General features: G+C 41.9%; 1 protein-coding gene across 3 annotated transcripts in view; it reads left to right on the top strand.

Annotated features, from left to right (window-relative positions):
* Positions 1–12,280, top strand: part of NCOA7 (nuclear receptor coactivator 7) — a 71,213-nt gene extending 58,933 nt beyond the window's left edge. For 2 of the 3 annotated variants that reach the window (XM_083497961.1, XM_083497962.1), the window contains exons 12-16: positions 3,875–4,018; positions 4,576–4,728; positions 7,472–7,567; positions 8,572–8,645; positions 9,986–12,280. In XM_083497961.1, coding sequence (XP_083354087.1) covers positions 3,875–4,018; positions 4,576–4,728; positions 7,472–7,567; positions 8,572–8,645; positions 9,986–10,121 — 603 coding nt within the window. In that variant the 3' untranslated portion in view covers positions 10,122–12,280. Of the gene's footprint in view, positions 1–1,139; positions 1,678–3,874; positions 4,019–4,575; positions 4,729–7,471; positions 7,568–8,571; positions 8,646–9,985 lie in introns of those variants that run through there. The other variant, XM_083497963.1, reaches the window with a different exon arrangement.
* The last annotated feature ends 491 nt before the right edge of the window (positions 12,281–12,771 follow it).

Consider the following 12,771-nt stretch of genomic DNA (forward strand, 5'->3'; position numbering starts at 1 on the left):
ACCATCTAAATTTGTTATTGGTATGAGCTTTCGTGTGCCTGCACACTTCTTCAGATACACTGAAACAGAAGTCACCAGACCCGTATGTATGTATGTGTATGTGTATGTGTATATATATATATATATATAGTGAGTGGTTGGGGAGGGGTATTTACTCAGAAGGGTGGTGGGAATGGTTGACGACTGTTAACAACTGCAATTGGTCTTACAGGAAAAAACAAGCAAAAGCTCATACCAATAACAAACGTACGGTAGTTGGTCTCTAAGGTGCTACTGGAAGGAATGTTTTTATTTTGTTTCGACTACGGCAGACCAACACGGCTACCTACCTGTATTTAGTTGAATGCCACCCACTTTTCTCAGGTTGTGGGTACATATGACCTGTGGTGGCATGGTAGAGGGAGGCTTGACTGCATATTGAGACCAAACAGAGAAATCAGTTGAAGCAATTACGGTATTTGCCATCACACAGAAGACGGGATCCTAGATATGTGGGTGTATGATCTGGAGTGGCATGAAGCTTATTTTGGGAAGACTCCCATATTCTTTTCTACATATTCTGGCCATTATTAGCATGCCCTTGATAGACATATAGTTTCCTGAACCCAGGAATTCGTTCCTGAGGTCCGTACTTAACCTGAAACTGTTCTTAACCTGAAGCACCACTTTAGCTAATGGGGCCTCCCACTGCTGCTGCGCCGCTGGAGCACGATTTCTGTTCTCATCCTGAAGTAAAATTCTTAACCTGAGGTACTATTTCTGGGTTAGCGGAGTCTGTAACCTGAAACGTATGTAACCTGAAGCATATGTAACCTGAGGTACCACTGTAGCTAAATAGGTACCGCTCCAGCAGGAAGGTAAACAGCATTTCCATGTGCTGCTCTGGTTTCGGTGTTGCATTGCGCCAGAAGCGGCTTAGTCATGCTGGCCACATGACCCAGAAAAACTGTCTGCGGACAAATGGCTCTCTCGGCCTGTAAAGCGAGATGAGCGCCGCAACCCCAGAGTTGTCTGCGACTGGACTTAAATGTTGGGGGCCCTTTACCTTTTAAAAATGTTATTATGACAGCCTTACTTAAGAGAGAAGCGTTCCTTGAGGTGGCTGGAGATAAGTGAAATCAAGAAAGGACACTGCAGCTATTAGGAAGTGATGTCCCTTATCTAATGCTGATCAGTGGATGTTTGATCAGTTGGGTTTAGAGGAAAAGTGCATTGACAGGTGATAAAGAGTGTACAAGAGAATCCTGGGATTCCTGCAATTTTTTTGGAATAGGTAAGAGAGCCTTCTCTTGTGAAATTTTGGAGCCACTGTAAATTTATGTTGAGGTAGTGCATGGAAATGGCAATAAAAGTAAAAGTTGTTGCAAAACCTAATCTGAAAATGGACTGCTGCTGCTATCTGACTCATACCCTATTTACAATAAAGTCTTTTTGCGTTGAATCTGTTGCCAGGCTGCCCTTGGGCTCGTTCTAGAGAAAACGAAAGTAAGTTCGGTATATAAGGCAGTTTAGAAAGCAGCTTGTTTCAGAGTTAGCTGTAGAGACAGGAGCTTCACTTGTGGTGAGAAATCAGAAGGTAATAAAAAAATGAAAATCATAAGAGACAGACAAAAGGAAACGGCTGTGAATTTTCAAATAATATTCTGTGCCAAGCCTGATCAGGAGCCCTTCGTGAAGGTAGGTTAAAATGAAAGTTGTTGTCTTTTAGTTCTTTTGTTTGCTAATTCTCAACACAGAACGTTCAGAATGGGAGTGCTGTTTCCTGGTTAATAAAACTGTTCTCATCATAGACCATATTGAAATGTAGTTGCAGTTAAGATACGTTGCATATCATTTTTTATATGCATGACAAATGCAGTGCTGCACATGGTGTGAGATCATGTTGTTGCCCTTGTTGTAGAATGCATTTCTGTTGAAATTGTGATTTCTCATCTTGGTACATATGCCTACTCTGAAGTACATACTATTGAGTTGCACTTATTCTCTGTGTATAGGATTATGGCATTAAAAGAGCTGTAAAAGGAGTTTCTGCTGTTGCTGTTTGTTTTTAATTCTGTCTGTCAATGTGTATGCAACTGCCTCTTCACATGCAAATAAAATACATATTTTGCATCTCAATTGCAGGTGCACATAGTCAACATTTTGTTCCCAATTTGGGAAACATACTGGCTCTTCTATCTTCTGTTTTTCTGTTCATTGTTTTTATCTTGCTTTCAGTATTGTACCTTGAGATTTTAATTAATCAGTTCGAGTATTTCCATAAGCTGTCCCTGAGCACTTCCTTCCTGGACTTGAAAAAGGCAGACACACTCCTCTGAAGGACAAATAGCATATATGAGGTGTTAAATCACATTAAGTTGTTTATTAGGTTTAATTTAGATTGGGGTATGTGTTTTGCAGTTGTTTTAATGTTTAATGCTTTTATGACTGAACTACCTCGAGCAGGCTTTTATTCTGAAACATGACAAAAAATTAATGAAATAAAATAAAATAAATAAAAGTATATTACAGGTTTCCATCAAACAAAAAGCTATCTAAATAGTAAATCCTTTAAAAACATTTCCCTCGTTTTTACAATGGTAGTAGAAGTTGGAGGGTCACAGCATAGGAGCTGTAATGGAAAACATTTCAAATACGATGACCTAATTTGACCATAAGCCAATAAATGTCCATGTTTATTTTACACTGTCCTCTTTCTTTGACAGTCAAATATAATGTAGCGAACAAATTAGATCAATATATATGGATGTCCATTACCATAAAACAACCCCTTTAGCTATTAGATTAGTCATATCTGATGTGATTCTATGAGAGGCCATGTGGTTGGAATAATGTGGTGGCATGGATAAAAGCCAGAGAGCAAACTCCTCCGCATTATAATATCATCCTCTCTAAGAACTCTCTGCCCGTTACAGAACAATTCCTTACCATACATGTTAAAAAAGGCAACTTCTTCCATTGCTGAATGGATCTTACAGGTTAGGGTCAAAAGAGTCCTCTAGGCTTAGCTATAAGGCCAGTCAGTTGCCATCCAGTTAACAGTATTTGACTATTGTTGGCTAGATAATCTGGAAGAGTCCCCTTGTACAGATCACAGCAAACACAAGAGAATTGTTCCTTGGTTTGTGAGCCCTTCAGGGTGCCTGGATTGGGGGCATAGGGTTGTATTCAATATAGGGATTAATCACTTGTTCCATCAGCACAAGGATTTCACCTTGCACAGCAGAATGTTCTCCCCCTCTCCTCCCCCTCTCCAGGTTCCCTGAATGCTGTGGAACAGATATGAGAAATCACATTCCCCTAGCACTATTAGTGGAATGCCAGCCACACATTCTTATTTTAGGCCTCCCCTTTTATCCTCCCATTTTAAAAAGTAAGAGCACAATCCCAGCCAAAGTTAAGTATTTTAATTCTTGCACATTTTAGTGAAAGATATTTAGTTTGTGGTACTGTTTACAAACTTAGTTGCTCCAAAGAAAGGGTGGGGTGGGGGGAATAGCTGGTGCTAAAAGCAGCCCTTTACTGTGTTTCCCTCACAATTTTGTTTGACTAATTTTCGCCCGTGACTAGGTAAACCTGTTCTGAATGAGATAGAGCTGTGCCATTGTTACCTGGGCATTAGTTTGCTCTTTTATAGAACATTTCTTTTCACACACTGTGTACTGCATCAATCAAATAAGTAAATTTCAAGATGCACATAGTATACCCCCCAAAAGGTATGACTAGATGGTTCTTCTGCTTCCCTAGCCTTCCCTGTGCTGTTTCACTTTCTCTCTTATAAAAACATCTGAGTACCACTGATCTAGCATTATGGAATAAAACTATTGTCAGACTTTTTAAAAAAATATATATCTCTTTTTAAAACCCTTTTTAGATTATTACTGTAGAAGAGGCAAAACGGCGAAAGAGCATTTGCAGCTATTGTGAAGAAGATGATCGATGCAGTGAAGAAGATGAAGATGCTTTGCCTGTCTTAAAAAACCAGAGTGTGCTCTTAGAAAATATGCATATAGAACAGGTAAAGTTTATAAAGGGGAGAATGTATGTGTGTGTGTGTAAGTATATATGTATATATGTGTGTGTGTTTATATAAAATCAGAACATGTTTTGTGTGATGTAGTGGTTAAGAGCGGTAGTCTCGTGATCTGGTGAACCGGGTTCGCGTCTCCGCTCCTCCACATGCAGCTGCTGGGTGACCTTGGGCTAGTCACACTTCTCTGAAGTCTCTCAGCCCCACTTACCTCACAGAGTATTTGTTGTGGGGGAGGAAGGGAAAGAAGAATGTTAGCCGCTGTGAGACTCCTTCGGGTAGTGATAAAGTGGGATATCAAATCCAAACTCTTCTTCAAATCCAAACACTTCTTAATTTTGTGCAATCCATATTAATTTTTGATGCTTTATAAATGGCAATCAGGGAGCCCCGTCCTATGGAACTTGTTCTTGCACCTCATTGTACAGAGGTACAGCTCAGATTATAGGCTGAACTGTTCAGTTCTCATACAGGACAGAATGAAATTTCTAGTGCCACATCAGTTGCATTTTACACTAACTACAATGCTTTCTTCTATCTTCTAGCTCGCCCAGTGCCTGCCAGCAAGGGTTCAGGGATATCCCTGGAGGCTAGTCTACAGCACACAAGAACATGGAACCAGCTTGAAAACACTGTATCGTAAATCGGCATCTCTTGATAGCCCTGTCCTGCTTGTCATCAAAGACATGGACAATCAGGTTAGGCACCACAACAAATCCTGTTTAATTGTGTTTTGTTTTCCCTCTTGTTTCCAGGTATTTCAGTAGCAGTGTAGCTTAAAATAAGTCTTGTGTTAACAAAAAGCGCAATTGATCTCTGTCTTGTGGCTTCAAGTTATCTGAGTGCTTCATAGTGTGAAAAGTACTTTTGCTTCGTGTTCATTGGCATAAAAAAGCACAAGTTTATTGATGCCATTGTTCTTCTGTCTTAAAATGGTTGAGATCTAATTATGTCTGCCTGCTTGTGCCCCACTTTTCAATGGGACATCTGGTTTCTTATCCTCCAGCCTGCACCCCAGAAACGGCCCTGGAAGGTTCTCTAGCTCTCAAGAGCAATTTTGGGGCATGCAGGGGTTGGAATGGAAACCCTGTTGCCCTAGTGCAGTGTTTCCCAACCTTTTTTGGGCAAAGGCACACTTGTTTGATGAAAAAAATCTCGCGGCACACCACCATTACAGCCCCGTGACGTCAGCGCGCAGCGTCACGCCGGGAGGGACGCACGAAAGTGAAAGTTTTCAATTTTTCCCCTCCCCCTTGCCGGGGAACCTCCAAGCTTTGGGGGTGGGGGGGAGGAGGCAGCAAAGCGAGGGACTGAGGGACGGCGGCAGCTGAGGCGGCAGCGGCTGTTGTGGTGGTGGCGGCGATAGCGGGCGGAGGAGGGGGCGGCGGCAGGGCCGAGGTGGCCGCCGGCGGCGGGGGAGGCGGCGGCGGGTGGAGCAGGAGGGCGGCCGAGGCCGGTGAGGGAGTAGGGTTGCCCGGGGCTTGAGGAGCCGTCGCCGGGAGTTGCTGCTGCTGTTGTTGCTACTGCTGCCCGGACATGCCGGCCTCCTCCTCGTCCGCTGTCTCGCGCTCCTCCCTTTTGCACGCGCTGCCCCACCGCCGCCCCATTGGCTGGGTCCTGTCAGCTGATCCTGTGTGTGTGTGTGAGGGGAGAATGGAGAGAGAAACCTCGGCACCACCACCGCGGAGCCGCCCCCGGCTCGACGCGGATCCTCGCCGCCGCCGCCTCTCACCGCCCGACTCGCCCGCCTCCCTCCCACGGCACACCAGCCAACCTCTCACGGCACACTAGTGTGCCGCGGAACACCGGTTGGGAAACACTGCCCTAGTGGACATCTGCTCATGCTACATTGGATTTTGCTAGGGGTTTAGATGGAGAAGCAACTTAGAATACTTGTAACTTTTGCACAAGAAGAAAAATTAATAATAATAATAATAATAATAATAATAATAATAATAATAATACCTTTACTGTCAATGTACAAACTGTGTACAATGAAATTAACCAAGCCTCACCCCCCCATACAAACACTCAATCTTATTACACTCTGTGTGCTTATCGCACAGCACACCAACCCCGAAAGTCAGTTGCACTATATTATTTTCCATTCAGCAGCCTAACAGCCCACAGATAGAAACTGTTTTTTAGCCTGTTGGTACGACTGATTATACTTCTATATTTCCTGCCTGAGTGTAGAAGATTAAAGAGGTGCTGGCCGGGGTGTGAATCATCCCTGAGAATTTTTCTCGCTCTCCTAAGGCATCGATCCCTTGCAATGCCATCTAGCGGGCTCAGGGGACAGCCCATGATATCATGTGCTGTGTTGACCCCCCTCTTTAAAGACTTTCTGTCCGTGGCTGTCAAGCCAACGTACCACCCTGTGATACAATATGAGAGGACACTTTCTATTGTGGATCGGTAGAAGGAGGTCATCAATTGTTGTTTAACATTGTTCTTTCACAAGACCCTGAAGAGAGTCTCTGTTGGGCCTTCCTAACCACTTGAGTTATATTATTTTTCTTCACTAAGGTAAAGTGAGGTCTTCACTAAGGTAAACTCCCAGGAATTTAAAGGAAGAGACTCTCCAATACCATCTCCTTTGTCCAATACCATCTCCTTTGTCTTGCTAATATTTAGGTGCAAGTTATTCTCTAGGCACCATGTAGATACTTTTTGAACCTCCCCTCTGTACGCTGATTCATCTCCACCTGCAATTAGACCCATTATGGTAGTATCATCTGCAAACTTAGTAACTGCAGTAGATGGATCAGATGAAATACAGTCATATGTATAGAGAGAGTACAGGTAGAGACTCAGCACACATCCCTGTGGGGTGCCAGTGCTGAGCTTCAGGGAGGTAGATGTATCAGGCCCAATCCTCACTGTTTGTGTCCGATCCCTCAGAAAGTCTTTAATCCAGTCACAGATGGTAGAAGAAAGGTCAAGTTCCATCAGCTTTTGGATAAGAATGTCCAGAAGGATGGTATTAAAAGCCGATCTGTTTCTTGAAAACTGACACTAAGATAGGTGTGAGAGGACTGATAGAACCTCTCTGTGCCTTTTATTGGGGCTATTTCCATGTGTGCATGCTTCAGATGTTTGAGCTTTCAGCTCCTGATAATTCAGCAGAATGAAGGCATCTATGTCTCCTTATCCATATCTGAACTGCAGTCATATTTATTTACGAATATTTATAAACTGCCAACTCATTACAAACCATTGTGCATGCAATGAAATCATTGAAACATATTATAAAAATTTTAAAATAATAAAATACAGAATAAATGACCAGCGCTTAAGGGATATGAAAATTTTCATCAATGTTTGCTTTTCATAGGTTGGTTAAGTAAGTAAAAACAACAGTAACCTTGTTTGAAATGTTTTTGAATGCCTTTAAATGTGGAAGTATCTTCCAATATAATAGTAATTTTGTTTCGGCAGGTTTTTGGGGCTTATGCAACGCATCCTTTCCACTTCAGTGATCACTATTATGGCACTGGAGAAACTTTCCTATACACATTTGATCCTCTTTTCAAGGTAAGGTGCACTGAGGATAGTCCTAACACTTTACTTACACCATATGCTTGTTTATGCGAAATGATGCTGAGACTTGTACCAAAGCTCAAAGGTGCATTTCTGAATGCATTATTAAACACACCAATGAAAGGGCTTAAATATAGTGATGCTGTTGTATTGGCACAGCTGAACAAGCTTCAGCTTTGTTGGTGTCTGGATGTGAGCGGATCCTATGTAAGTCTGGGCTTCTTGGAGGAAGAACCACATAAAATAAGTAGGAAAGGTTGCATTTTCTGACAGAGGCCACATTTTTTTAACATGGCTGTTCAGGCGGAAATTGTACAAATCATCTGTGGGTTGTAGGGAATGTAAAAGAGGACATAGAAGACTGTAGGAGCTACAGTGACTTGTCAATACTGAGAATAGCTGACTTAATTTCTGCAATAGGAAAACAGAAAAATGAGGAAAGCGAAAGCAGCCACATTGTAACATTGCAAAATATTCTGCTTTTAATAAGATTCACACCTAGGAGCATGAATTGACACACAAATAGAGAGGATCAAAAACAACTCAAGAAAAAAGAAGACTATATCAGAATCACCATAGGGAATGTTTAAAGCTTTTTGTTAAAACGTGCTTGGGACAACTTTTTTTTCAAACTTAAGACCAGGGTTTTTTTTTTCCAGCCAGAGCTCACCGGAACTTAGTTCTGGCACCTCTCAGGGGGACCATTGTAAAGGAAATTTGAATGCTTCTCAAGGATTGAAAATGTTTCTACCTAAAAAGTCTTGAGCAGTGCTGTTTTTCTAGAAAAAGAGGTGCCAGAACTCACCATGAACGCCTCCCTTGTTCTCTTATTCTGAGCAGGAGCAGGCCCTTATTCCATCAAAGGCAAAGATGGTGAATTTTTGACACAAACCATGTGTCTCTTGCACTTCTCCCCCCTAACAAGTGCTTACTGTCATTCTGCCACAGCTACAAGCAACTGTGATGAATAACTATGATATTATACTCTTCTCCCTTAGGTCTTTAAGTGGAGTGGAGAAAACACCTACTTTATCAACGGAGATGTAACTTCCCTAGAACTTGGTGGTGGAGAGTAAGTTGAATAAGTTTCTTTATTAATCATATTGTTGAAAACCCTCTATGGGCAACCTCTTCCTTTACTGACAGGGCAAAAACTGCTATTTGGTTAATCTCTTCAACCATCAGAACTTGACGTGAACAAAATCTCTGAATGCGTGCATGGCTCTTGCGCACATAGCTGCACTGACTTGTGGGCAAAGGAATATAGGAAGCTGCCTTATGCAAAGTTAAGACACTTTGTTCATCTGGTTCAGTATTGTCTGCACAGATTGGCAGCAGCTCTCCAGGGTTTCAGGTGGGTCTCTCCCAGCTTCACCTAGAGATGCCGGGGGTTGAACCCAGAACTTTCTGCATTCAAAGCAGGTGCTCTGTCACTGAATTGCAGCCTTTAACTACCGTATTTTTGATCTATAAGACGCACTTTCCCCCCCTGCACTCCGAAGGCTTGCGGATAGCTGCCTGAAGCCTGGAGAGCGAGAGGGGTCGGTGCACACTGATCCCTCTTGCTCTCCAGGCTTTGCTTCGCTGGAGAGGCGCTGCACAGTTTTCCCTCTCTGCACAGCGCCCCTTCAGCGAAGCGGGAGGAGAAATGGAAGGGACTCTGTTTCTCCTGCCGCTTCGCTGAAGGGGTGCTGAGCAGAAAGGGGGAGAATGTTTTTTTCCTGTTCTCCCCCTGCTATGGTCCGGTGCGTCCTATGGTCCGGTGCATCCTATGGAGCAAAAAATATGGTATTTATTTCAGTTAAATAATCCAGGACAGTAAATAAAAGAACCACATGAGTTTTTGCCCCAGTCCATTGAGGTCAGAAGAACCATGCACACAACATGTGCAGAAGCCTATATCCAGGTTCCATATATAGTCATACCTCAGGTTGCGAATGCTGCTGGTTGCGCGTTTTAGGGTTACGGACCGCACCGAACCTGGAAGTACCGGAACGGGTTACTTCCGGGTTTCGGCGCATGTGCAGAAGCACTAAATCTTGCTTTACGCATGCGCAGAAGCAGCGAATTGCCTCACGCGCGTGCGCAGATGCGGCGCTGTGGGTTGTGGACGTGCCTCCTGCACTGATCACGTTCGCAACCCGAGGTATGACTCTGGAAAAAGGCTATGTTGCCATGTTCCTTTTTTAAAAAGCAACAATCCTCTCCTGTCTGCTTCGGGGCAAAAGCCAACAGACAGGATTCAACCAAAGGTTTTTAAGTCCTGTTGACTTCATGGGAAGAAGGCTAAGCAAATGTTTAACCCTCTAGCTGAAAGAAACCGAAAGTTAAATTGGGCAACTTGTGTCATCATTTTTAATAAATCAAAACTGAATAAATCAAAGTTTTCAGCTAATTTTCTTCTCTTTGCAGTGGCAGGTTTGGTTTATGGCTAGATGCTGATTTATATCATGGTCGGAGCAATTGTTGCAGCACATTCAATAATGATATCTTATCCAAAAAAGAAGACTTTGTCATACAAGATGTGGAAGTATGGACATTTGAGTGATGTACATGCTGCCTTAAAAAGTTTACTGAGCACTCAGTGGATGTTGAATATTGGAATGTAGACTGCCTCACAATAGAACATGCTTCTCCTGCCCGTGAAATCTGGTCACAGCCTGGCTGCACAAGAAGATTTTAGGTCAAAAAGTGGAAAGACTTAATTGCATTTTAAAAAATGACCTCGTTTATGTCGTATTTCTGCCCTGCCGGTGATCTTACAGCATGGATGCAAGATGTTTATGGAAGGCATTTGCGATATACAAGTTTGTTTAAAGCAGTCTCATTATTTTTTGTAACTGTGAAAGAATACTGGTGGGAAAACATAGACCTGTATAGTACATTCCATGTGTATTTTTATTCTGCTTACATGAAAACCAAAAAGAAGTAAAAGTTGAGTTAGCAAATTCTACTGCGTATAGTGATGGTTTCCATGAGAAAGGGGGTTAGTCTTTCAAATCAGTATACAGCACTTAAAGGGAGCATTTTTAAAGGAAAGTATTTATTGTTTGTATAGTACATTTTTATGAAATGTAGGCATGTTTTTTCTTTTAATATTTTAATTTCAAAATTTGCTAGGAAGATTTATTGACTGAAGTAAATGTCTTAAGTGGTGGTGATGAATCATTTCATTTCTTAGGTATTTTTTATACTTTGCTGGTTTTTTTAATTTTTGTAAAAAACTTCGTTGTTGCTTTGTTCTTATTATTTTAGGAATCTTGTTTTTGGGCAGAATACATTACTTTGGATTGTTGGAAAGCGGTGCATTGTCAGTTTCCATTATCGAACACAGCTGTCTGGTCGCATGCTGGAGACAGATCCTCTTTTTAAGAGGCTTAACAATAAAGAAATACCTTTTGAAACAGTGGCATTGTTATGGGGCAAAAAACAGATTCTTAAACTGTGCCCTATAAATTATTTGAAACTCTTTGTTAGAGAAACTATAAGTGTCATGCCAGACTACCTTTGCCCTTCTTCTTTTTTCTTGGAAAATGTTCTCTTTCTTGAATAAGAGTTGAACCCTGTGGTTGCATTCTGCTTTTTAAGCAGTCACTCCCCCCCCCCCCGCTTATTATTATTCTGCTGCCAGTTAATGGCGTAATGAAGCAGTACTTGAGAGCACTGGGCCCAAATTCAGTAAGAAAGACTAAGTGCTGCCAGTTAATTGAAACTGGAAACCATTTTTGGTTATTTGCCACTTCTAAAAAATATTTTGTTAGGAAAAGGAAGATATGAAAAGACAGTGCTATTCCTTCCTGAAATGCTGGCATTCTCCTAACTTTTGGGAGCCCTTGATAAGCCTTTTAAAAAAGCAAATAAAGTCAACATGAGAGAAGGGGTATTTTTTAAAAAAACCAAACGGTACTTCCTATGCTCCTGAAAAAGTATCAGTCAATACACTATGCTTGTCACCCTTTATGATGCCTTCATAAGGCCACCTGTGTCAACCTAGGCTGCATCCTTACATATTAACCAGGTCTTTCCCTGCTCATGATGGCATTGCTTCCAAATGACTTGGAAATAACTGGGACCATCCATCTTGTGCTATATGGCCTGGTCAACCCGATCCAGATTACAAAGAGTAATTTCCTTCACGTATATCTTGCTTCTGTGTAGGAAACTCCGTACACAAGTGACATGGGGCAGACACACACATGTCTGCTTTGGAGTGCGTAGTGCTGCACACTAACAATTTGGGCTTGCTGCAGATAGAAAACATCACATGTGGTAGGCACATAATTCTCTACACAGAAGTAATAGCCTTCATGTACAAAACCGCTTTAGGGCATTTTGTTAACACCCGCAGCCTACACCTTTCACTCTTCTTACCATCAGTTCTACTCTGACAGATTTTCACCATTACATATTAGCATAATACTTTGGAGACATTCCAGGGAACCTTGAAAGACAGTTTTAACAAGGATGAGACACTTGCAGGTTGTAAGCAAAAGGGTTTTTTAAAAGAATAATGGACGTATTTCACTACTGTTATACACAGTTCATTTCATTATATTGTACTTGTCAGAGCATATCTAAAGTTTGTGTTCTATATTCGAAACAGTGTTGTCCTCTCAAGATTCTGTGACCCTTCAGAAAACTATGGATATTTAATATATGTAATGCAGTGCTATCGCAACATTTTCAATAAAGGAATTTATGCATTCATATGTTTGACGTGAAATTTCTCTCCCCACCCCAGACTTAATAGTCAAAGGTGACAGAGCTGGGAGCACTAAAGGCTAGCTTGCCATATTTGATCTATAATACTTCAGAGGGATAATTCCACTCAAACTTCTACATGTTGGATTTCCCCAGAAATTGCCTTTATCAAACTGCTAGTGACACAGTGGGCATTTGCGACATCTGGAACAAGAGGCATTAGTTCTGGAATTTGGTAATGTGTAATAGTAGGCAAGAGAGTAGCTGGTACAAATGACAAAGGGATTACACATTCTGAACTCTGAACCACTTTGAAACTCTCTTCGGAAAAACATTGTAGCTTGGATGCTGTGTGTCCAAGTGGCAGTGCTCCATATCACATCCAACCTATCTGCATATATGGTTATTTTCACCTTGTCCCCTGTGTGTCTGCCCTACTCACTAGTGAAGATGCTTAATGAATCCAAAGCCATTGGAAACGAAGGAATCCTGTGTAC

Source organism: Podarcis liolepis, assembly GCF_965112155.1.
Source record: "Podarcis liolepis genome assembly, chromosome: 3".
In the NCBI taxonomy this organism is placed as follows: Eukaryota; Metazoa; Chordata; class Lepidosauria; order Squamata; family Lacertidae; genus Podarcis; species Podarcis liolepis.